The following is a 25044-nucleotide window of genomic DNA, read 5'->3' on the forward strand; positions in this document are numbered from 1 at the left end:
GAGGATTAATATAAGTTTTATTCCATCTCCCATCTGTCTGCACAAACAGAATGAAACTTCCAAAAGTGGACGAGGGATGCTAAACCTGATTAGGCCTCTATAGGATTTCCCCCTCCCATCTACTACAACATGGATGTAATAATTGGAATGACATCACAAAAATACCTTGGAATGCAATCAGGATGACTGTTTTCCACATAGCTAGAGCCTTATTGCATCGTATGTTAATCTCTTCATCCATTTTACCATATTGGGTTGGATATTGTTCCTAGATATTTGAACTTTGATACATGTTTTATGCTTGTTCCTTCTATTACTATGTTTACAGTTTACTATGCTTTTTTTTCTTTCAATTGCTATTACTTCTGTGTTCTCTTTGCTAATTCTCATATTATTTGTCTGGCATTCTTGGCTCATCGCCATAAGACGTTGTTGCAGTTTCTTAGCTGTACTTGCTATCAACGCCTGTTTGTCTGCAAAGAGTAGTTCGTTGATATTATTTCCATTTGGGGGTTTGTCGTCTTTGCTTATGCTGTCAATATAATGATAAACAATAATGGTGACAGTACAAATGCCTGTTTTATTCTGAACATTACTGTGAAGAGTCTGATATTCTTTGGTTTGTTCTGACTATACTTCTGCAATCACCATAAGCTTTTGCATTCTATAATAACATGTTCACTTACTCCATGTTAGGTCAGTGTTTGCCATAATATTTTCCTACAAACTCTATTAAATGCTTTCTCTTGGTCTACAAATGTGAAAAAGAGATTCTTATTGTATTCCATATTCTTTTCTATTACTTGTTTAAGCACAACAATTTCATCGGTGCAGCTTTTACATGAAATACATAACATTAATTATTTCACTTTCATTTGAACTTTATATACGGAAATCTACCTATAGATTTAGTTAGCTTAGCATGCTCACTGCTACATAACAAGCACCAGTGCATAAGCATAAGACATAGGATTTAGTATAGTAAATTCCTTTCTATAAGAAACATTATTTCTGAATGTATAATATGTTTCTGCAAGTAATATGATAAAATACATTCAGAATGGCCTCCTGATGCTTACAGAAGACCAACAAAACAAACAATTTTTCCAAAATAATACAATTCTGAGGTCTCATTATACCAAGCGGTGACAAGATCATCTAAAAATAAAAGTACCGCAACTTCTTTGGTGTCAGCATACTTTATGTCCATGTATACTTCTTTATGTGAAAGTAAATGCACAAAACAAAACTCTTATATTAGAATTAGTATTCAGGCCCTGTATTTAAAAAATGCATTTCACTGGTCACACAGGAATTGCACACTTAAAACTATATACTTTTCCTCAGGTATGAACAGAAACATTTAATCCACAACCATGCAGTCTGATATATACGTATTTTAATGCTGTGTCCATTTAATGCTCTTCAAATCAATTCCATCCTGTACCATCTCCCACAATGGACTGTAAAAAAAGAAGGAAAAATAATTTTCAGTTCCTCGGAACTATAAATTATATTTGTCATAAGACAAATAATTTTTTTCCAAACAGCTGCTGACAGATAAAGCAAGAGTATTTGTGATGGATCCAAAACACCGTTACCCACTTTAGATCTGAATAGCATATAGCTACTATTTATGGTAGTATAATTCTAATGACAAAGCATACATACCAGCACTAGGTAACAGCTTTTTAAATTAGCTACATAGATCTGATAATTTCACAGCAGATACAAGTGAAGAACATAACAAATTATCTAATTCTCTTCACAATCTTTATCTAAATTTAATTTTAAATGAATAAAATACTATTTTAATAAAAAATATTTACCTCATTTCTCTTAATCTTTTCACATGTTGTATACATTTATTTACAGTATAATCTACTTCTTCTTCTGTAGTAAAACGTCCAATTCCAAATCTGAAATAAAATAAAACAGAAATCAAGCACACAACATACACAAAGATGACAAGCAATTATCTTTTTATCAAAATAAACCTTACCTTATGGATGAATGAGCCAAATCCTCATCTGCTCCAATAGCACGTAATACATATGACGGTTCCAAAGATGCAGATGTACAAGCACTAACAACAAAATAATATACTTGTTTTAATGAAAAGCAAGAGTAGGCATGAAAACAGCAGGTTACAGTTTGGTATTCTCTGAATATACCTCCTTTCTAACTTTAATCAAAGTATTTGGATAACCTAGTTTTAATGAAATCCAGGTTTCTCTGAAAAGATTATTTATTTTGCAAAATCAATGAAGGAATGGAGAAGAAAAAAAGAAGGGGGAAAAAAGCCAAATATAAGACAATATATCAAGAGGATTTACATGTGAACTGGATCATTGGAAGTATCTTGTGAATTCATTGGCATGTTTAAATTATTAAAATAACTGAGAAGAAAAAAGATTAAGCAAAAAGAATTAACTGATGGCTTCCATTCGCAACAGTAAAACCTTATTGCTAGCTTCTCCACTTTAGTGCATATCCACAGATTTTAAAAAGGAACCTAAAATGTTAATAGCATTTTAAAAGTGAAATGAGTGGAAGCCAGTCAATGCCATTCACAATTAAGAAGATGATTCTGAATAGAATGAACACGGGTGCAACCTAGATTTTTAGTGCTATATGCCTCTTTTATTCTAATTTTCTTTCAAAATTCCAGTTTCGTTGGGAATTCCAAGCAGTCTTTTCTCTAGAAACAGATTTAGCTGAACCATGTGCCATTTTACATACAAAGTTATACCTTCCAGAAGAGAGTGCCACATCTTTCAGGGCCATCAGCAAGCTTTCTCCTTCCACATACGCAAATGATAAATTGATGCAGCCTGCGTTGTTAACAAAGCAAGGTCAGATTATTTAATAGTCTTAAAAACCAAGTTCCAGTTTTTAGAACTATTCTTCTTTACAGAAATCTTATTTTATCTGTCTTTCAAAGTGCCATTCAGCAGTTAATGAAAATTAATGCAGTTATATATTCAAGCAGTCTGTTATACTTTTAGAGCCCGTCCATTATGAAGATGGCAATGAAGGTGGCACAGAAAAAAGAAACAAGATTTTCCTTGACTATAAGAGGTTTCTCTGCTCCTTGTTTCTACACACTGGAGTTATTCTAGCCCCCTTTCAAAGTAATTTTTGGATATAAAACATAATTAAAATAATGTGCAATCCATAAGTCAGTGGACATTATAGACCAACAGCCAGTTAGTATTAAAGGAGATATCACTACAGAATTATGTTTCAATATCAAATATCCTACAAATTACCAGTTATTTAATTCTAATTTCAAATAATTAATACCTTAAATAGACAGCTATGATCTGATATTGAACCAATCTGTTTTAACTCTGATGTTACAATTTTATCTATCAATTTTCCCCACACACACAAACACAGTGTCTTCACTGAAGTGAAGCTATAAGGAATGAGAATTGTATTACTTCACCGTAGTCTTTTGCGGTTAAGGATTGCATGGAACTACTATGCAGTTATGTTCAGTTCTAAAACAGTTACTTTGCTCTAGACATGTATTGTAAGTCAGATTTTAGAGGAATGATATAAAAATTCTTTTAAATATATGTGTAGTCAATAATTGAATAATGACAAAGGTCTACATTCTGCTAATTATACCTGGATATCGATGCATTGGATCTCCATTCATTACAACATCAGGAACTTCTGATATTATTTTTGTGATTAGCCTATCAGCTAATAAGCTAATTCGTTTATAGTCATACTAGAAAAGAAACAAACATTAATTAATTTATCACAATGGATTTGAGCTTTGACTAGTTTAGTCTAATTGCTTCATTAATCATTTATAGTTTTATTATTAAACAGGACTAGAAAGTAACATGCTGACATAATCAGTAACACACATTTTTTCATCAAAATTCATACACATATTAACGATGTAATATTACTTTAGTATACTCCTTGCTAAATGATCATAATTGGGACGGGAGTTTCCATCACTAAACAATTCCGCTGTAAAGCACGATGTCATGTCACTGCATCACATAATGACAGCCATTCTCAGTGACCTCAGTTCTATTGTTAAACAAGCATTATGGGTCATTATTTCTTTTTTTATTAAATGTATATACTGCCCAGAGTTGCTTGATAGTGAGATGGGCAGTATATGAAGTTAATCAATGAAACAATCAATTAAGTATTTCACATGACCACAAATTGTGACTTCCGGCTGGCTTCCGACAAGCAAAGGCAATGGAAAAGCTGACAAGACGTTGCAGGTCCCAGTCACAACAAGACATTCCTTAGGGTTAGGTGGTTCACAAGCAAGCCAGTGGATGGGTGAGTTCAACAAAGTGTGGATGGGCAGGTGGGTACTGTAGCCTGGCCCAATTGTGGCTGGGCAGGGATCTGCATGCTACAGAATGTGAGCAGGTGGGTGCTATGGCCCATCATAAACCCCACTGTGTGAGGGATAAGCAATGGAATGAAAGCAAGGGTTGCTCTGGGCAAGCACAAATTACCAACTACAAAATCCCCAGGATCTCATATTCCACAGTGGGAATCATTGAGAAAACATGATGGGAGTGGGAGCAAATTGCAACATTACCTGCCAGTTTCCCCATTGAATTTATGGAATGCTGCAATTGTTGTAAGGGCTAGTCAATTACCAAGCATTTGAATCGTGACCACAGGATTGCTGCGCCAGCCACAACTTCAAGGACAGGTTTGTAAGTACCACTCATTCAGCCACATCATAACTTTCAATGGTCGCTGAAGGAGTGGTGGTTAACTGAGAACTACCTGTACTCCTTTTGCTTCTGCATAATAAATACTACCGAAAGGGTAATGTTGATTTATTTAGAGTTGTTATGTAAGCAAAACAGAGACCCCTATAAAAAGAAAAAGAAAAAAGAAGAAAAAAATCCAATAGAATTTGCCTCATTACTGGTGATCACAAAAACTGACAAACCTCTTTTCTTATCAGTACCAAGACTGACAATTGTAAGAAAAGGCCTGTGAACTAAAATGGGACGGCTCATAAGACACAGAATAGATACATTCAACAAATTAAGATAGTTGAACAAATAACTGCATTTTAGTTACTACTAAAACAAATTGCACTGTGTGTTGTTTTGAAAAAATGTTAAGAAATATAGATCAAAATAATTCAATATGTAAAGACATATTAAATCCAATTATAGAACATTACAAAACAATATTGTAGACATTCAATTTAAATAATTATGCTAAGAATATCTCAAAAGCAAGAACCATCCTAGATATGCTGAGGATAGACTACACACGTATGTCTTCAACATATGACCAGAGTGGAACCTGCCCATTATGTCATGGTGGTCATAAAATGGATCAGTCACATGACTGGCCTATTTTTATAACTTTTTTTGCAGCAGTTATTAAGTGAATGTGGCAATCGTAAGTGTGAACCCATTTCTCGCTATGGATACAGTTTTGCCAAAAGCCAGAAGTGCCACGGGATGCTGCAAATAATTATAAATGTAACCATGTTGCTGAGTGCCTGAAGTGTGGTCACGTGATCATGTGGGGGGGGGGCGAAACCGTTGGAATGTCAGATATGGGTCAGAAGTCCTTTTTTTCGGCTAGATTGTAACTTCAAATGGTAACTAAATGACTAGTAGTAAGTCAAGGACCACCTATACAGAGAAACTGAATCACAATTTTTACCTCCATTTCTTGCTGTGCCAATTCACAAGCTGCCCCAAGGCCAACTACTAATGGAGTTGGCACAGTTCCAGAACGTAATCCTCGCTCTTGACCTCCTCCACTCTGTATAGGTTCCACTCTTACTCTTGGTCGACGCCGGACATAAATTGCACCAACCCCTTAAAACACACAAATAATTTTATTCAATTCAAGATATTTCAAGGGCTTACAAATACGCAAAATATAATTTTTAATCAGGATTCTTAGTTCTATTTAGCAATTCTAACTAGCAGACCTTTTTCTAAATATAGTGTCAGAAATCCAAAAGTCAAGTGTATTATTCATTGATCCATGCCGAATTAAAGGCTGAAATGCTAACAATTTGTGCATGATTGGAAAAAAAAGAAGAAAAAAGAAAAGGAAAAAAAAGAATGGAAAAATAAGGAAAAGATACATGGATAGGCAGGCTAATTTTTCTGAATTCCAGCTGTTACCTGATTTAGAAAGCTTCATTCTCTTAATACAGTCCTCGACGTAGGGCCACAATTGAGCCTAAAATTTCTGTTGCTAAATGAAATATTTGTTAAGTGAACTTTGCCCCATTTTATGACCTTTCCTGCCACAGTTGTTAAGTGAATCTCTACAGTTATTAAGTTAGTAACACAGTTGTTAACTGAATCTAGCTTCCCTAATGACTTTGCTTATCAGAAGGTCACAAAGAGTGATTGCATGACCATGTGATGCTGCATCTGTCATACATATGAGTTAGTTGCCAAGCACTTGAATTGTGATCATGTGACCATGGGGATGCTGCATGGTTGTGAGAAAAACGATCATGTCACTTTTTTCAATGCTGTTGTAACTTTGAATTGTCACTAAATGAACTGTGGTAAGTTGAGGACTAGCCATGTAACAGAAACATAATGCAAAAGGTCAGGCTATGCTTGCTGAACAAATACTGTATTGCTTAGAAGAAATTCATTTACACTGAAATGCAAATTGGGCTTCTAACAAGCTGACTTTATTGTATTAGCACTTCACACTGAATTTCATGGCTACAAGTCAGTGGGGGAAATTAACACCCAAAATTACAGAGGAGACAAAGAATCTTTAGCAGTTTCAGTTTAATTACCTTGGGGACAGCTTATGTTTATAAAGTGGCAATAATTACGTTATTTAATCTTCTTGGTCTGTTTGCTTGAAGAGAGCATTAGCATTCAGTTACTGCTAAATACCGGTACTAAGGCCAAGAGCTGAATAAATAGTTCCTAGATTATACAGAATAATTGCATCAATGCTACCTTAAAATAAATAATGTTTCCACATAATTTTAAAATATTTACATACTTTTCCTGCATTTAAAAACTTAAGAATTACAACAAATAAAATCTTACAATTCGATTAAAATAATGCCTCAATAAGTGATTATTTCTTTCTTAAATACAGTGACTCACAAAATATTAATACCTTTGGGACCATATATTTTATGGCCACTTATGCTCATTAAATCAATTTTCATATCACTGACATCCAGAGGGATTTTTCCAACTGCCTGTGCAGCATCTGTATGAAAAAAAACTTTATTGGAACTGCAAATGTCACCTGTAATTTAAAAAAAAACACAGTGTAATTATTTATGTCATCTTAAAATGAGTATTTTAAGTATAGAAAGTAATATTGATCTTCAAAGGATAATTTTGGGGATTAATCAAAGCAACTGTTTTCTCCTCATATATAATTCCTTGATTCAGATTTATAGGAAGTGTCTGTCTCTAATATAGGGAGGGAGGCAGCTCACTAACTAATTCACTTTCCTCTGTGCTGTGTTTAGCATCTGTCCTGGAAACTAATGAGAAGCTCTAAAAGAAAGGTTACTAGAAAAAAAGAAATATTCCCTGATTGTTTCTAAGTTAACTTCTCCTATCTATAGTTCATTAGTCTCAATCTCTTTCTTGTTTTATATAGAGAAGTCAGCCAATAGACAGTATGGCTACAGACAAATTTTACTTACTGGCAGAATTAATGACAGAAGCTGGAGGCAATAAACTGAGATACAGTTTAATGCTCACAGTTCTGGCCATTCCAGCATTCCCACAGACACATAATCATGATCTGGACCCTTGGCAACCAGCTTGCACTTACGCCCAGTTGCAGTGTCCTGCTGTCATGTGATGGCCATTTGCAACCTTTCCCTGTCTATAGTAAATGGGGAATCCAGGTAGATCACAAGTTGTTGGGGTAAATGTCCCCCACCATGCCACTCACTCAACTCCTCTGCGCTTGCACTGTGCAAGCCACTTGCATACTACTATGCACCCTTCATAAGCCTCTGTGCCTTCTGCATATCTCATACATCCCCGAGCACCCACCAACCCTTGCTGCATCTTCTTTGCACCTCCCCAATCCTCACTGCATCTCCCTTGCATCCTTAGGTGTCCTCCCCAAGGCTTGCCAAATTTCCCTTGCACCTTTGCACTCCCCCCCGCCATCTCCTTCCCCACCCAGCAGCAGCCACTTATTTGCCAGCTGGCCAGCTACCTAAACTTGCTATTTCCTGCTTGCTTCCTCACTGATTTGGTTGTGAGAAGCCGGCCAGAAACTGCCTCAGCTAATGGCTATAGAAATCAGAAAACAATGATAACTGGGGCTTCAGGGATTGTTGGTGCTAACTGATGTGGTCATGCTTCATGACTGCATTACTTAAGAACAGCAATTCCAATCCCTATTGCTATTATAAATCAATGACTATCTATACTGTGACTGTAAGTACTGTAATAAAATTGTGATTAGTTTTAACCAATTAAACCAGGTTAGCCTATATATGATGATTCCTCCAATGTTTTATACAGGCCATTATTTGGAGCACAGATCACAATTCATGTCTACGTACCAATATCACCAATTGGCTGTTTCACTCCTATTTCATTATTTACAGTCATTATCGACACTAGGCTCGTATCAGGTTCTATTGCATTTTTCAGTTCCTGGTGAAAATCATACAAGAGGGAAATAATTAGTTATCTACAAACCAGTTCATGTTCAAAACAAGTAAAATATAACGAGTCCAGCTCAGAACTGACCACTAAAATAGCTTATTCTAAGTTCATTCTATCAGTTCAAGTTTGACCTTGCCTTGCATAGTCTTGGGCAATCGAAGAAAAACATATTGTGTACATCTTCCTTATTTGAATTCTCAGACTAGAGATACAGACCTATTATTTTACATCATGCCATCATAATTCAGGCCCCACGATACTACAAATCCACGAGAGAGAGGGAGTAACTGTAATGGTTATTATACTTGATGAATCCTAATACAAATGAAATTAGTCATACATTGCCTCTGAAAGGTCAAGTAATGTCTAAAATCAAGGAAAACAATTACACATTACCCATCCCACATTACAATATTGTTTGACAGACCTTTAGTTTCCATGGATTCAACTAGTTAACAATTATTTTAGAAGTATAACATACACTACACAGAATTAAATTTAAAAAGATAAAAGATGGCTACAAATATCTGAACTAAAACATATTATCATATATAGCCCATCAAATTCTGGTTACTTGAACTCTTAAAGTTGAAAAAAAATTGCATAAAGGATCTGTGAACTTTGTCTTTCAGTAGGATAACTCTCTGAAAGCTGAACAAAATAGAGTGAAGACTAGTATGTAGGGAACAGTAGGCAAAATTTGAAAAGTGGATTAGATTGGAGGCTAGGAAAAAAATAATCCCCAATGTACCCTATGGGAGAGATATTTGTGCACTAGCTCAGAAGGTTGGTGATTGCTATTCTAAGCCCCCTTCCCTCCTAGTCATATGACCCAGAACAAAGCATATGTAGCCTTCCCCATACCTCCCAGGGTTCAAATACACAAATGCAGAGATAACACAACAGAAACATACATGCAGAATATTACTTTGTTACACAGATAACATGGCTACCTGATAAAAATATGGAAAGGAGTCAAGAAACTATTTTTTCAAGCTTTCCTTACTCTCTTTAAAATTATGACAATTTTGTAATTTCTATTTTAAATGGAAACCCAGGTCAAAATTCTTGCTGAGGTAAAAAAGCAGCAAGTTTTAACAAACAAGCAAATGAATGTTATTGGATGCAATTCTACGTATGCATATTTAACAGTTCCATTAAATTGAATACTGTATGGCCTTAGTATTCTTAGAATTGCATCTTAACAAATTAAACCATTACCATTTAATCAAATTATTTTAATGTGAAAACAATAAATTGCATTAATATACTTAGATCTACTGGAAATGGTTAACAGCCTGACCTTCTAACCTTCTAACTGATAAACATTTTGTTTGTTTTTATTGAGGAAATTCTATGCAGAAAGCTATACTAAAGCTAATGAGGACAGCAAAAAATTGAAAAAACAGTGTTCTTCAGATATACAAATATTTGAAAGTAAATCATTTACCTTTATATCTATAAGGCCATTTTTCTTTACAGGCAAGTAAGTGACTCGAAAGCCCTCTGCTTCTAGGGCACGACAAGAATCTAGCACACATTTGTGTTCAGTTTGTGTTGTAATTATATGTTTCTTTCTGGATTTATAAAATCTTCCAACACCCTTTAAATTGATACAAGAAAAGAACAAGTTTTTACAATCAAAAGTGATGACAAGACGTAGTTTTCATGATTAAATTAGAAATGTAAAATTCTCATTTTCCTTAAAACGTCAAGCAACTGTCACCAAAAGTTTGAAATTGCCTATTCAAAAATGTATCTTAATGATTTAGGTTATTTTCCAATGAAATATGCATGCTACAGTTCTGCACTTATATGAAAGTAATTACACTGAGTATAATTTCAAGTTTAAAATTATAACATGATTTTGGCTTTAATTCAGACAAGTAGAATATTGGAGGAAAGCAAATGTTATCCCCATCTTCAATAAGGAGGATCACCAGGAAAATTACAGGCATTAACTTGATATCTATATTGGGCAAAGTTTTTGAACAGATAATGGGTCTATGAATACTTGGAGAGGCAAACTATGATTAAGCCCTCGCATAGGTTTGTCACAAATGAATCATGCTGCTTAACCTTGATTCTTTTTTAAGAGAGGTACGTACTAAGTAAATCAGGAGAATGCCACAGACATAGTAAACCTGAACCCTAACAAAGCTTTTGACATAGTGCCTTATGATACGTTGGGGTGTATTAACAAGCTCCCAGAATCCAGATGATAGAGAGTATTGTGATCATTCTGGGCATCACAGTTCAAAAAGGACAGTGGCAAATTGAACAAATTCATCAAGATGAATCTGGAAATGAAGCCATATATGGAATAGTTAAGTGAATCACGGAATATTTCATCCACAGAAAAAACAACTTCCAGGCAAACTAAACACATCATGGAAAGAGCAGAAACAACAATTGTGGCAAAACCTGAGAGCCGGCAATTAGACTAGTTCTTTGGAATTTCTCCAGACAAGGAGAGGAGGGGAGATTGCCCACAGGTGCCCTGGACTCCTGCTCCTGTGACAAGATGCAGGAAAGAAGTTGCATCAGCTATTATGTTTACAGCCCCATCTGAGTCTTTTAGAAGACACCGAGTTTACTAACCTCAGTTTCTAATCACTTTCAGAAATTTCTTATTTAACTATCCTAAGGCATAATGTTTATCTGAGACTATGATTTCACAAATTGGACACTAGAGGGAACTAAAGATTCCAGCCTGAAAAGGGGAAAATAATGATAAATTGCCTTTGGTTTTTACAGGAATGTTTATACATTACAGGAATGTATAAGATGACACAAAATGTTATAACAGTTCAAATACTAGAAGAGATTTTTGAATTAGTAGGTATAATGACAGCAACAGCAACAATTAAGTATGCTTCCATTCCAAAAGATGCTAATGAAGTTGTTGTTTAGAGAAAAATTGATTATTAAATTTATTAGTGACTGGAAACCCAGTATGGATTTTTTGCTAAAAAAAGAAAAAATAGTTCTTAGACTTTTATCCCCTCTTTTCTATATACACAGTCCTAGCCAGAGTACCCATCATTCCTTCTCTTATTCCTCACTTCCTGTGAGGTGAAGTGGACTGAGACAAAATACTTGGCCCAAAGTCACCTGGTTCCACCACAAAACCGTGCTCGACGAAACCGCGTAGCTGACGTCATCAACAGCGCGACAACAGCGCAGAGACAGAAGCATGCTGTAAACGCTAAACCTAAAATTAACCCCTAAACCTAAACCTAACCCCCCTAAACCTAATCCTAAACCTAATCCTTAACCTAACCCTAACCCTTAATCTAACCCTAAACCTAATCCTTAACCTAACCCTAAACCTAACCCTTAACCTAACCCTAAACCTAACCCTTACCTTAAATTGAATTGGCTTGCTTTCAAAGCGCTATTTAAAGCGCCCTTATTTCTCCGCGCTCGCTGTTGTCGCCCTGTTGATGACGTCAGCGACGCGGTTTAATCGGGCGCGGCTTAGTTGAGCGCGGTTTTGTCATGCCACAAAGTCACCCAACCAATTTTTCATATCTAAAGCAGGACTAGAACTCACAGTCTCCTTTTTCTAGGCCTTAACCACAACACCAACCTGCTCATTTATGGATTTGATTTATGGGTTTGATCTTTAAAAAGATTAGATTATGAAAAGAAAGAACAATGATGTAACTTTAGAGAGAGAAAATATAATGTAATGTACTTATGACTATTAAGATCAAAAGCTACAAATTCTCAGAGGCAATGGAATGTTGACTGATTGCTTTGGGGAAGGGAAAGAAAAAAGAATCAAATGAAGTGTCCTTAACATCACACCGGGCTATAATATTCTTTTGTGTCTCAAACTGCTCTATAATGCTAGCATATAAATAAATGCACAATTACAAGAAAATTTCAAAATATATTTTGTTTAAAGAAGAATAGCATTCAGTAAATGTAAGTACACTGCATATGCAACATCTCAAATGGAATTTCTGAGATTTATTAAAGCTTCTATTTGTAGTCTAGAAAATGAATATGGGTATGTTACTAGTTGCTGTTGCTTTATTCCAATACATGTCTTCCTTAAAACTAAAGGGGAAAACAACAATTGTTTACCGGTAATTCTCATAGTACTGATAAATTATTATTATTATAACATTTTAAATTAATACTACAATATATTGGCTTTGCCAATTGCCTTGGGGCCCCAATGGAGGAACAGCGCAATGGAGGGGATTGACTGAGTAATAACATATCCCACCTCCCCCACACTCTACCACTGCCCTCCCCGAGTGTTTTTGGTTTTAGGGTTTGATTTTAACTTTTTATGTTTTAACTTAGATGTAACTGAAGGCTGCCCAGAGTTACGCTATGGTAAGATGAGTGGCCAATAAATTTATTTATAAACAAACAAACACAAACACACATTTACCTTAATTGCTATATTGTTTGATTCTGTGGCGCCACTGGTAAAAATAATTTCTCTAGGATCTGCTCCTATTAATGATGCAACTTGCTGGAGGAAAAAAAAGGAATGCAAATGTAAATTAGAGCAGAATTTTTTTGGGGGGAAAAATCTAACTTTTCAGAAAATCTGCTTAACAATACAGCAGAAACAAATGTATTATTTAATTTTAAGAACAAAACAATATTCTCACCTGTCTGGCTTTTTCCATTGCAGTTTCACTTTCCCAACCATATGCATGAGTTCTAGAGTGTGGGTTGCCATAGTAATGCACAAGATACGGCAGCATGCTATCCAAAACCCTTGGGTCCTAAAATGTAAGATACATAGCAAGTCATTTTACTTTGTTTTTGTTCTTATTTCATTCCCATGAGTGTCCTGCATATATCCAGTTCTGTTAACAGAGATGCAATATATAAGCGCATGTAGATGCACATATAAAAGGTCAGTGTAGCAATCCTAATTCAAAAGGGAACATTTTTGAGACTACATGGGGCATGGGCATTGCACCTGTCAGTTTCTCCTTATATCAAATATGTTCTTTTCTAGGACTGTTTTATTTTTCTTCCATTCAATCATAAATCCTCAGAAATTGCCTGGACAAGTCCCTGCAGGTTTCCCCCCTCCCCCGCAAGGTTTTTCAAAAGTGGTTTGTCATTGTCTCCTTCCTATGACTGACCCAAGGTCCTCCAGCTGGCTTGGTGCCCATGCTAGACTAGAATTCATGGACTCCTGATTTCTAACTTGATGCCTTAATCATTACACCAAACTGATTCTCTCCTATGAGAAGGTAGATTATTTAAGAAGTTTCTGACACATGTAATATCAGTAGTCTATGTGCTCCAATTCATTTTTCCTTTTGAATTCAGATCATTACATATCTTTGATGTATAATATTGAGATAGCTTTAGGCACTTTTTAAAATAAAAGTTAACATAAACACTCAAGTACCCTTTATATATATTCTGATTAATCAGGTTTAATACAGTGTGGATGTTTAGATGAGTATAGGATTCAAACATTATGAACCAGAGTAGATCACTTGGAGACTTCCAGATATTTTGCCACAATTACCACAATTATCCTCACCACTCTGATTTTTGATAGTTTGTGTATAAAATATGGAAGCCACCAAATAGCCAGTGCAACATAATGATAAAAATCCTCTACAAAAACTTTCAGATTCAAGGCCACTTATAGCTATGGAAACTGCTGATTTTGGGATGCCCAAATGCAAACTAACTCACAGAGTTGTCATTGTGTAAAAGAATAAAGGAAAATTCCAATGTAATCCCTTTTAAACTCATGGAGAAAAAGTATGCAAGAGAATATTGTCTATTCCTAAAGAACATTTGACTGCATTAGGGCAATCCCTAAACAAGTGTGCATACCATCCTGCAAATACAGTTTAGTTTTATTTTTTTCTTAGTAAAGAACAAAATCTTCCCAAACCAGAATTTAGTTGACATACCATAGGGGTAGTTGCTTGGACATCCATATATAGTGGCCGGAGTGAAGATTCATCAACATGATTTTTACCTAGCAAAAGACAACACAACAACTCTAAGAAACACACTTTGAAATGGGGGAGGGGGGAGGAAGGGGAACGACTCTGAACTCCAACTTCTTAAACTTCTCACTGTACGAGAACCTGCTTCCAAAATGCAAAAGAACTCTGCTTAAACGTCGCACCTTACGAATATGACACTCTTTTTTTTACTTACTCCTTGTACTTATTTTATTTTATTTATTTTGTCAAGCATATATTAGATAACATATATAAATATAAACATGATTTTGAATACATGAAATGGATACGAATAAAAAGGAACATTAGGATAGGGATAGTAGGCAGGCACGTTGGCGCATGCACGCCCCTTTACAGACCTCTGAGGAATGGGGGTGATAGAAATGAAGGATACGCTTAGCCAACAGAAAAGAGGAAAAGGCCGCGCGCGTAGCAGGCAGATGTCATTAAACCTGAGAAAGAAGATGCCTGTATATTATTGCTATTTCAAACTCAGATCGGCTGAATCGCAGCCAGGTCAGCCCTTCAAAAGAAATGGGCAGTTACCTTGCTGATGCAGAGCCCCCGAAAACTTCCTTCCTTGGAAAACCACCCGCCCTTTCGAGACCCACAATGCCGTCGGCCGTAATATCAGCATCATCCCCTCTTCTTCTCGGTTCCCTACACGCTCCTTGAACACAACGCAGTTTGAAAGCTCAGCAGCGCCTGCAGTTAACCCTTCACCCTAGGGCTGAGGTTGCTTCCTGTTTCGTCATCAGACTGGGCCGGAAACAGATCGAACTGGGAGAGATCGTCGTTGGAGGGACTTCTCAGGGCTCGAGGTGAGAGACGGCCGCGACGATATCTGGGCCGAGAGTTTTATCTCAGGCGGCTCCACATCTGGAGCGCTTCCGGGTTGATTTTGTTTTTGCGCCCGTGTCTGAGGAGAGGCCTTTTAAATGTGTGTGTTTGTTTTACCAAGCTTCATTAAAAGCTAACCGTCCAGAAACGTTAGGAATCGGGAGGCATATAAATTTCATATTATTGTATACACAATACTGTGAAGTCACAGCTATCCGTGCCTTAGCTGTGTTGGCCTAAACACGCATCAGGGTCTTTAATTGGTTTGGGGTTAATGCTGTATGAATACAGTCTTGGTTATATCTTAGCGTGGTAGCCAATTGAACATTTGCATATAAAACATGGTTAAAGAAACCCTGATTTTCTATGTCTTGGTGGTAACCTGGTGGCCATTCCGATTTTGTCACTTATATATGTTTGGTCGTTGTGGTTTACTGTAGGTAACCCAATCACATTTAAATATGAGCCAGCAGTGTGCAGCAGCTCCCAAAAAAGCAAACACACTTCTAGGCGGCATAAACAGAGGGCTAGACTCAAGATCATGTGAAGTGTTAATACCACTTTATAATTCCTTGATAAGGCCACACTTGGAATATGCATCCAGTTTTGGTCGCCACAATGTAAAAAAGATGCTGGGACTCTAGAAAGAGTGCAGAGAAGAGCAACAAAGATGATTAGGGGACTGGAGACTAAAACATAGGAAGAACGGTTGCAGGAACTGGGTATGTCTAGTTTAATAGAAAGAAGGACTAGGGGAGACATGATAGCAGTATATCTCAGGGGCTGCCATAAAAAAGCCGGAGTCAAACTATTCTCCAAGGCACCTGAGGGCAGGATAAAAAGCAATTGATGGAAACTAATCAAGGAGAAAAGCAACCTAGAATTAAAGAGAAATTTCCTGACAGTTAAAACAATCAGTGGAACAACTTGCCTCCAGAAGTTGTAAATGCTCCAACAAGATGTTTTTAAGAAGATGTTGGATAACTATTTGTCTGAAGTGGTGTAGGGTTTCTTGGCTAAGCAGGGGGTTGAAGACCTCCAAGGTCCCTTCCAACTCTGTTATTCTATTTATACTTTTAAGATATAGGAGTTCAGAAACTCACAGTGAAAGAATACGGAAAAAAGACAAGCTCATAATATTTTAAAATCTCATTTGCATAAACATGGTAGGCCATTGTAGTGCATCTAGCTTTCTTTCCCTAACAATAGTTCCCTATCCCTTTTAAAAGTAGAGCTTTAGAAGTTGATAATTTTTGTGAGAAAAGAAATTTGCTTGTTTATGGATTCGATATAAATTTATGAACAAATGTTCATAATATGTACAAGTATTAATGCAATTATACGGTAGATTGCATCCATCTTTTAAATTGTTTAATACTACATATCAGAATCACATCTGCAGATTTAAAATACATAGCTGAATGTTAGGGGACAGTGAATTAAAATAATTCTTTGAATTAGTTTACTTGTATATGTATTCAAACAAATCTTTAAAAATTTGTTCATCTCTTTGTTTAGAAGCTGCTTAAAGTTTTTAATTTGTTTTTGCTAAATAGATCTCCTGGAAAGGGTCATTTATAGCATCAAGTTCAATCTGCAGAAATCCATATTAATGTGTCCTTGAAAGATTATCTTTAATCTTCCTTTTGAATACATATCTAGTGAAGCAGATATTACTTTTCTGGATAGTTGGTTTCACTGTTGAACTGTTTTTACTTTTAGGTAACTTCTGTTAATGGGAATAGGTCTTGATCTATTTTCCTTCAGTTGTTTTTTTTCTCAAGACTAAACATATTCTGTTCCTTTAATCTTTCTAAATAGATCTTAATTTCTAAACCCCAAATCATTCTTTGAGTTTATAAACCCTTCCTAAAACAGGATTCCCAAAATTGAAAACTATTTTCTAGGTGAGGTCTAACCAAAACAGAACAAAATAAATTATTTTCTGTGATTTGAAAATTACACTTCTGTTATTGCAGTTTAAAATTGTAAATGCTTTTTTAAAAGCTACAAAACACTGCTTGTTCATATCCAGTTTGTGGTTAACTGGTATTTTGCAATCTTTTTCACAAGTATCATTGCCAATCCAGGTATCCCCTATCCTACACGTGTGCATTTGATTTTTCTTTTCTGAGTGAAGAACTTTGTGTAGTTTCTGTTACATTACATTCTGTTATTTTCAATCCCTCAAACTTATCAAGAAACTTGTGGGACTGTGGCTCTGGAGGAGGTCACGTGGGCAGCCTGGCATCAGGAGACAAACGTCACCCACGTGGAATTGTAAATCCTGTTGGTTGACTGTCTGCGGGAGGCCTTGATGGTTCTGATCACTTTTTGGGACAGGAGAGCGCCTCTCAGGTGCTCCCGCTCAATCTCCACATGGCCAGTTGGAGCCACTGTGGATCTGGATGGACCAACTCCCCCTGAAGCAATCTCACCTCCCCCCGGGGACTCCTCCACGGTCTCCCTACCAACAGACTCAGCAGGTCCACGAACCAGGCCCTCCTGGGCCAGTAGGGGGCCACTAGGATTACTTCGGCTTGCTCTCTGACTATCTTCTGGATGACCCCAGGAAGGAGAGGTGGGGGGGGAAGTGTACAGCAGCCCCACCGGTCACTTGGAGCAAAGGGCATTGAACCCCTCCGTTCCCCAAGCTGGGAACAGATAGAAGAACCGCGGCAGTTGAGCCTTGGACGGAGTGGCAAACAGGTTCACCACCGGTCTCCCGAACCTCTGGCAGATCCTTTGGAAGAACTCCTTGGACAGACTCCACTCTCTGTTGTCCACAATCTCCCGGCTCAGCCAGTCCGCCTGATGGTTGTTGATGCCAGTGATGTGTTCTGCTCGGATGGAGTGCAGGTGTTTCTCCACCCAATATCCCAGCGACATTGCCTTGGTGTGCAATGCTCTGGATCATGTACCTCCCTGTCGATTGATGTGCGTCTTTGCTGCAACATTGTCTGTTAAGACAAGGAAGTGATGACCCTCTACTGAGGTTTAGAAACATCGTAGGGCCAGGTGGACTGCCCGGAGCTCCAGCCAATTTATGCTGTGTTGAAGGTTGTTCTTTGACCACTGGCCCTGTGCCAGCTGGGAGTCTAGAGTTGCCCCCCAACTGAACAGGCTGGCGTCCATTGTCAATATGATGCGTTCTTGTTCCCTAAATTCGCAGGCCTTGAGCAATGCCGGGGAAATCCACCACTTGAGAGACATCAGCACCTGTGATGTCATTTGTACCCTGAGCGTCGAGTTGATGGAATCGGCTTTCTGATATGGCAGCAGCCTCCATTGGAGTGTCCTGGCATGTAGTCATGCCCACGGGACCACTTCGATGCATGAGATGAACTTTCCCAGCAAGCTGGAAAGAAGGGCTACGGGAACACAACGATCCTTCCAGATCTGGTTAATTAACTTCAACAAACTGGACCTGTGATCCGGGGAAAGAAACACTTGACCCAACCGGGAATCAATCACTGCCTCCAGGTGTAGGATTTGGGTGGATGGGTTGAGAATACTCTTCTCTAAATTAATCGAGAACCCTAAGCCCTGGAGGGTGTTAATGACCTGCTGAAGATCTGACCTAGTCTGAGCAGGAGACGCCCCCTGATGAGGATGTCATCCAGGGAGCAAAAAAGCCTGATGGGAATCTCCCTCAGATGGGTGGCCACTACCACTAACACCTTGGTAAAGGTCCTGGGGACCGAAGCCAACCCAAACGGTAGAGCCCTGTACTGGTAGTGAAGCCCTAAGTAGGAGTAGCGTAGAAAACACCTATGCTCGGGGAAGATAGGGATGTGCAGATAGGCTTCCATGAGATCAATGGATGCCATGTAGTCCTCCTCCCAAATCCCTGCCAGGGTGGACTTGAGGAATGCCATCTTAAAGCGTCTATATACTAAGAATTGGTTTAGGAGCTTTAGGTCTAAAATGGCTCTCCATCCCCCGATGATTTTGACACTAGGAACAGGTTTGAATAAAACCCCTTGCCCGTCTTGTCCTCAGGGACTCTCTCTATGACCGCAATGTCAAGCAGGTCTGGATGGCCTGCCGCATTAGCTGGCGCTTGTCAACGTTCTTGGCCGGGAGGAACACCCGGAAACAATTGGGGGAAGGGAAAGGAATTCCAGGCGGAGACCATGGGTCACAGTACTGAGGACCCAGGCATCCACGAACAGAGCTAGGTGGCCGCCAATGTGTGGGGTCACTGGTGACCTACTTGCCCCAGCGGAAGGGGCGACGACCCCCTCCTCGAAAGGGCCGTTTGCCCTGAGGCTGAAAGCGGGGTCTATCCCTATTGAATCCCCTGTCGGATGGCCTATCCACCCTGCCCGCTCTAGTGGGTGTTCTGTTCCTGTGGTCGCTGTGCTGACCTGCGATAAATGGGTATGGTCCTCTGCTCCACCTTCTTGTTGATGTTGGAAGCGCCTTCTTCTTGTTCTTATCCTCCACCAGGATGGGATCAAGGGAAGTCCCGAGGAGGGACCCCACCGTGTAGGCCGCAGTCGCTAGCTGCCACTTCGCCTTGTTGTCCGCCTGCCAGCCACGAAGCCACAGGAAGCGATGCGACGCGACGGACAATGCCATAGCCTTGGAAGCAAACTTCATGGTGTTTAAGGTAGCATCAGCTGAGAACTGAGCGACCGCCACTAACTTGTTGATATCCTGGTGTAGGCGGATGTCCTCCGCTGGAATGCGTGCCTGAATCTGCTCCATCCAAAGGATGGCTGTATGGTTGCAAAACGAAGCAGAGACCGCCACCTTAATGGCCCAAGCCGACGACTGGAAGGTCTTCCTGAGGATCATCTCCGCCTTCCTGTCCTCTGCCTTCAGGTTGTCTGTCACATCCTTGGGAACCAGCGATGCTGGGGCAGCCAAGGCCATCACCAGAGGATCCACATCTGCAATGCTTGGCAGAAATCTGGTTCGATGTTATAGAACCATCTGTCATTGCTGCCTGGGGTGGGGAAGGTCCCAGGTGTCTCCCACTGTCTCTTAACTACTTCCAGGAAAAGATCGGGAGCAGGAATCTCCTCCTTAATTGTTTTGGGCTCGGAATAGACCGTGCCCTGGAGCTTCCTTGCTGGCTTGCCTTTCTTGGCCACCTCGCCCCCCCCCCCCAGCTAAGCAGTGGCACCTGCTTTGTGTAGGAGGGATCGGAACAAGGTAGGAGGGAACAATCCCGTGAAGGCGGGAGGTTCAGGCTCCAGTTCCTCCTCATCCTCAGAGAGATCTGGGTCATGCTGCGCCTTGTCCCCCAAGACAGCTCCCTCACTAGCCAAGGACGGGGACCCAGGGGGGCGGACTGGCTGGGAAGGGCCCCGTGGTAGAATGATGAAGAGCTGGGGACTGTGACCTCGCCCTGAGAGGCAGAGCGAGGCACCTGGCGCTGCATGCCTGCAGCCACACCAGATGCAATGGCTCTTTCAATGAGGTTCTGAAGACCCACAGGCAGGTCCTCCATATCTAAGGAATCCCAGCTGGATGCCACTGGCACCTGGCTATGGCTGGGGATAGGTGCCAGGGTTGGCCTGGACGGATCTCTACCTCCCAGCTGTGTCTCTAGAGATAAAAACCCAGGCTGGTTGTCTACTTGGTCAAGATTCTCCATGGAAAGGGGAGGGGAATGGGCAACCCCCCACTGCACCCCCTTAGGGAATCAGGGGACCTGGGGGGAGAATCCTCACTAGAGGGCCCCCCCCAGGGGTGACCTGGTCCTGGATCTGGAAGGGGAAGGGTTGATCCCACCCTACAGGGCCCGCGACCTCTCTGCCCTAGAAAAGGTCTTTAATATAGCCCTGTGCCTCCTATCCTCGTCCTTCTGGCAGGCATGGGAGGGGTGAGGGTTGGCTGAGGCCTTAAGCCTCCTAGAGGAGGCAGTGGGCCGCTGCCTGGAAGAAGTACCCTCCCCCAGGCACATAGGCAGAGAAGGGGCCCTATCCGTCATCTCACTCTACTTACGGCCACTCCTCGTGCTTCTGCCCGATTCATTCCTCACCTCCTCTTCAGTTTCAGCAGCCGGTCTCTCTCCCCTTTGAATTTGCCGCGTTTGCACCCTCGGAGGCTTTCGCGGCTTCCGGGGGGGTGCTGTCCCAGCCACTTCCGTGGCTTTCCCCGGCGCTGAGGGCTTTGCGCTCTTCTCCATTCTCCCTCTGCTCACTGGTGCTTCTCTCGGGCTTTAGAGGCTGTCGGCCTGGAAACTAGAGCCATTCGCCTCTTCCGGTGTCAATCACGAGGTCTCCAGGCTCCACGTGGTCGCCGGCTAAAATGGCCACTGGAGCAGCGACCCAGCCACAGGAGCCTCCCAAACTCGAAAAAAAATCAAGCCCCAGGCAGCTGGAAAACCACAGCCACCAACGGGGAACTTACGAGAGGAGGAGGTAAGGTCCCTGGAAGGCAGGAAAGCCGCGCCGTTTGAGGAGGGTTCAGTAATGGATTTTTCTATCAGGAGTCACTCTTTTTTCAGTCTCTATGCTGGCCAGACTGGATTGAAACTGGAGTCAGAAGAGAGGAGCCCAGAGGCGTGGCTTCAGATTCAACCCAGTCTCGAGGCCAATTGGCTGTGACAATACCATTACTGGACCATCCTGTAAACTCACTCTGGAAAATCCGTGTGATTCTGTTTCTCGCCAGCTCTTAACAGTCTGCATTGTGGATCAGGAAGACCTTCACAACCTTCACCCAGCCCAGGGTACAGATATATAATTGGATATTAACAACATATTTTTACTTTATTCCATGCCAGCAATTAACCTCTTCTAGAACTTCATATACATATTAAACAATAGGAGAATGTTGAACCCCACAGCATTCCATAATGAGCAGCCAATCTCTCCCCATTTACCACTACTACCAATTGGAACCGGCACTCAGGGGAGAAGAAAATTACTGAAGGGATTTTTCTTATTCCCAATCTTCACTGATAGTGAAGAAGGTACCATACTCAATGGATCAAAGACGGCTAAAAACCCAGAATAACTGGGATATGTGTGTTTGCATATTATTCTGGTTTATCCCCATATTATCCTTTCAAGGTAGACAGGTAATCAGGAAACAGGAGTCACTAAGGGTCTATGGAGAGTCCATGAAAGTGAGTTAATTTGAGTTTGTTTCTCATACTTATCAGGACTGAGATTTATTTATTTATTTTGGTTACCTGTTCCACATTCTCTTGATATTCCATCTTAACACTGGTTTAGCCTGCTTTAATGGGATGGGACAAATTCATGGAGAAACATAAATAGCCTATACTTTTTATTTTTGATGGCTGCTTATTACTGTGTTGTTTTTGACCTTCAAGTCAGAATTAAGGTTAAGGTTTATTCAATTTGTATGCCCTATTCCCGAGAGATTCAGGGCGGCTAACAATCTGGGGGGAGGGGGTACAAAATAAAAGTAAAAAGACAGACAATTTAAAAAAACAGCAACATTCATACCTCGGATGGGGCTGGAAGATTCAACAGCCCCAGGCCTGCCGGAAAAACCAGGTCTTAACCAGGTATTAACTGCTGATGATTACTTGAACAAGTACCTGCAGTTTTCTTCGCAAGATTTTGGAAATAGTTTTCCATTAACTGTTTGCTAGGGCTGAGAGAATGATTGTCCCAATGTCACCCAGCTGCCTTTGTACCCAAGGTCAGACAAGAACTCTTCTAGTTTCTAGCTTGATGCTTTTACTACTACACCAAAATGGCTCTATACTTTAGATTGAGATATTTTATCACAATTACCAGCTGCTAGAGAGAGGGAAAGAGAGGGGGGGGGGATGGATATGAATGATTAGTTTGTTCTAGCATTATTAAGCTTCCTGCATCTCATTGTTTACTGGGAAAAACAGAACATTAGAATTGATCCAATTTAACAAGTTTTTATGTTCTTTAAATCTCCTCTGAATTTAACTTGATTCTAGAGACTTCATGCAATTTTGGCATGAATATGAATGTGATTTGCAGTCACTATCCTTATTGCTTTTATACTATTTTTTAATCATATGAGATTCTTTGAGGTTCACAGTAAAGAGATTCTAACCCTGCTTAGCTTTTTCAAATTGGCCAAGGTTGACGGAGGACGACCCTCTACACTAGTCCTCCAAGTTATTATTTCAGAAGTGTTTTTTTTTCCCCAATAATCGCTTGCAACCTTAATGCTTTACAATCCTAAATCAAAATAATCTTTTTGGGAAAGAATTCATAGAGTAGCTATGCATTTGTTATTATCTTTAATGTCAATAGAGAAGCCAAAATGGCTTTATCTAAAATATATTGTCTTGAAAATCATGGTGAACAAGTTAAGGATAAACTGATAATTCAGCAAAGGATTAGCAGGCTGAAAATGTGTAATTATTGACATTCCTACACTTCCAAAGGTTAACTTCCAAATTTCATTAATCATGATTGGGACAGATACCTAATTTTTATATCTATTTTGGCACATATTTGTATACTATTTTTATAAATGACAGATTTGAAGGAAAAGAATAGCTGTTTTTTTAATGTTTCTAGGCAACCATTTACAACCTTTTATTAGAAATTGTGGCTTATGCACAATGATTTGTTTGCGAAGGTCTGGTGGATATAGCCATGCATATTTGCGTATTTTTACCAGATATATGAGGCTTAAATTATAAAGATCTAGCTAAAATTCTCATTAACTAGATCACTGATAAGTTTAAAATGCTTCCAATATTTTCAGTAATACAAATAAATACTGCTTCCAATTGGAAATGGGATGCTCTTGATGTTTAGAAGCAATACATATTACAAGTGTGCTCAATTTTCTTTCTAGATGCCTGTGACAGTGGGATCATATGGCCAGTCCCAGCCGAGTTGTTTTGACAGAGTAAAAATGGGCTTCATGATGGGCTTTGCTGTTGGCATGGCAGCAGGTGCACTCTTTGGCACTTTTTCTTGTGTCAGGTATGTTGGAGACCAAATTCCATAGTTTTATGCAGTGTAATTATAACAGTAAATCTTCTTATGACAAGCAAAGCTACCAGCTTAGTACAATATGTATATTAATAGTATATTAATAACTAAATATCTTAAATTTGATGTTAAGATTTATAGAATATATGGATATAATTTTTAAGACTTGCCAAATACTCCTAAATACAGATCTCATTATGTTTATGAAGTACTGAATATAATGACTAAAGGAAATCATGAAAAGCATAATTCGCAAAGTTTGGATGCAGGTTGTCCTTGAAACCATGTTTTGATCAGAGAGGAAACATGTCCGCATCCAGTAGGCAACTTTGGTGCTCTTTATCCTGACAATTTCTAATCTTCCACTTAATGATTTTCATTTACTTCTTTTGAAAAATAACTTTCTGTTAAACATTGTGTTTTTTAGGATTGGCATGAGAGGACGAGAACTGATGGGTGGCGTTGGCAAAACCATGATGCAGAGTGGTGGAACGTTTGGGACATTTATGGCTATTGGCATGGGAATCCGCTGTTAACTTGAATTTCTTTTATTCTTTTTTACCATGAAGGCTAATGCCCGTTAGTCCAGATCCTGCTATGTAAAATAATAAAACTTTGTATCAGGAATAAGATAAAAGTATCTCAGCCTTT

The 25044-nt window shown here is 39.3% G+C and overlaps 2 protein-coding genes across 2 annotated transcripts; one reads left to right on the forward strand and one right to left on the reverse strand.

Moving 5' to 3' along the window:
• Nucleotides 1–15308, reverse strand: NFS1 (NFS1 cysteine desulfurase). Its single transcript, XM_014066624.2, has 13 exons — nucleotides 15179–15308; nucleotides 14576–14643; nucleotides 13298–13414; nucleotides 13072–13155; nucleotides 10111–10263; nucleotides 8555–8648; nucleotides 7132–7266; nucleotides 5686–5843; nucleotides 3637–3742; nucleotides 2753–2834; nucleotides 2003–2086; nucleotides 1830–1919; nucleotides 1–1463 (listed from the first exon to the last, which is right to left on the reverse strand). Exons 1-13 carry the CDS (start codon nucleotides 15270–15272, stop codon nucleotides 1400–1402), a joined length of 1329 nt encoding a protein of 442 aa, XP_013922099.1. The 5' UTR covers nucleotides 15273–15308; the 3' UTR covers nucleotides 1–1399.
• ROMO1 (reactive oxygen species modulator 1) lies at nucleotides 15309–25044 on the forward strand. Its single transcript, XM_014066625.2, has 3 exons — nucleotides 15309–15453; nucleotides 24254–24384; nucleotides 24821–25044. Exons 2-3 carry the CDS (start codon nucleotides 24254–24256, stop codon nucleotides 24927–24929), a joined length of 240 nt encoding a protein of 79 aa, XP_013922100.2. The 5' UTR covers nucleotides 15309–15453; the 3' UTR covers nucleotides 24930–25044.

Source organism: Thamnophis sirtalis, unplaced genomic scaffold, assembly GCF_051295495.1.
Source record: "Thamnophis sirtalis isolate CommonGarterSnake01/CBP01778 unplaced genomic scaffold, rThaSir2_p1.2 scaffold_7, whole genome shotgun sequence".
Taxonomy (NCBI): domain Eukaryota; kingdom Metazoa; phylum Chordata; class Lepidosauria; order Squamata; family Natricidae; genus Thamnophis; species Thamnophis sirtalis.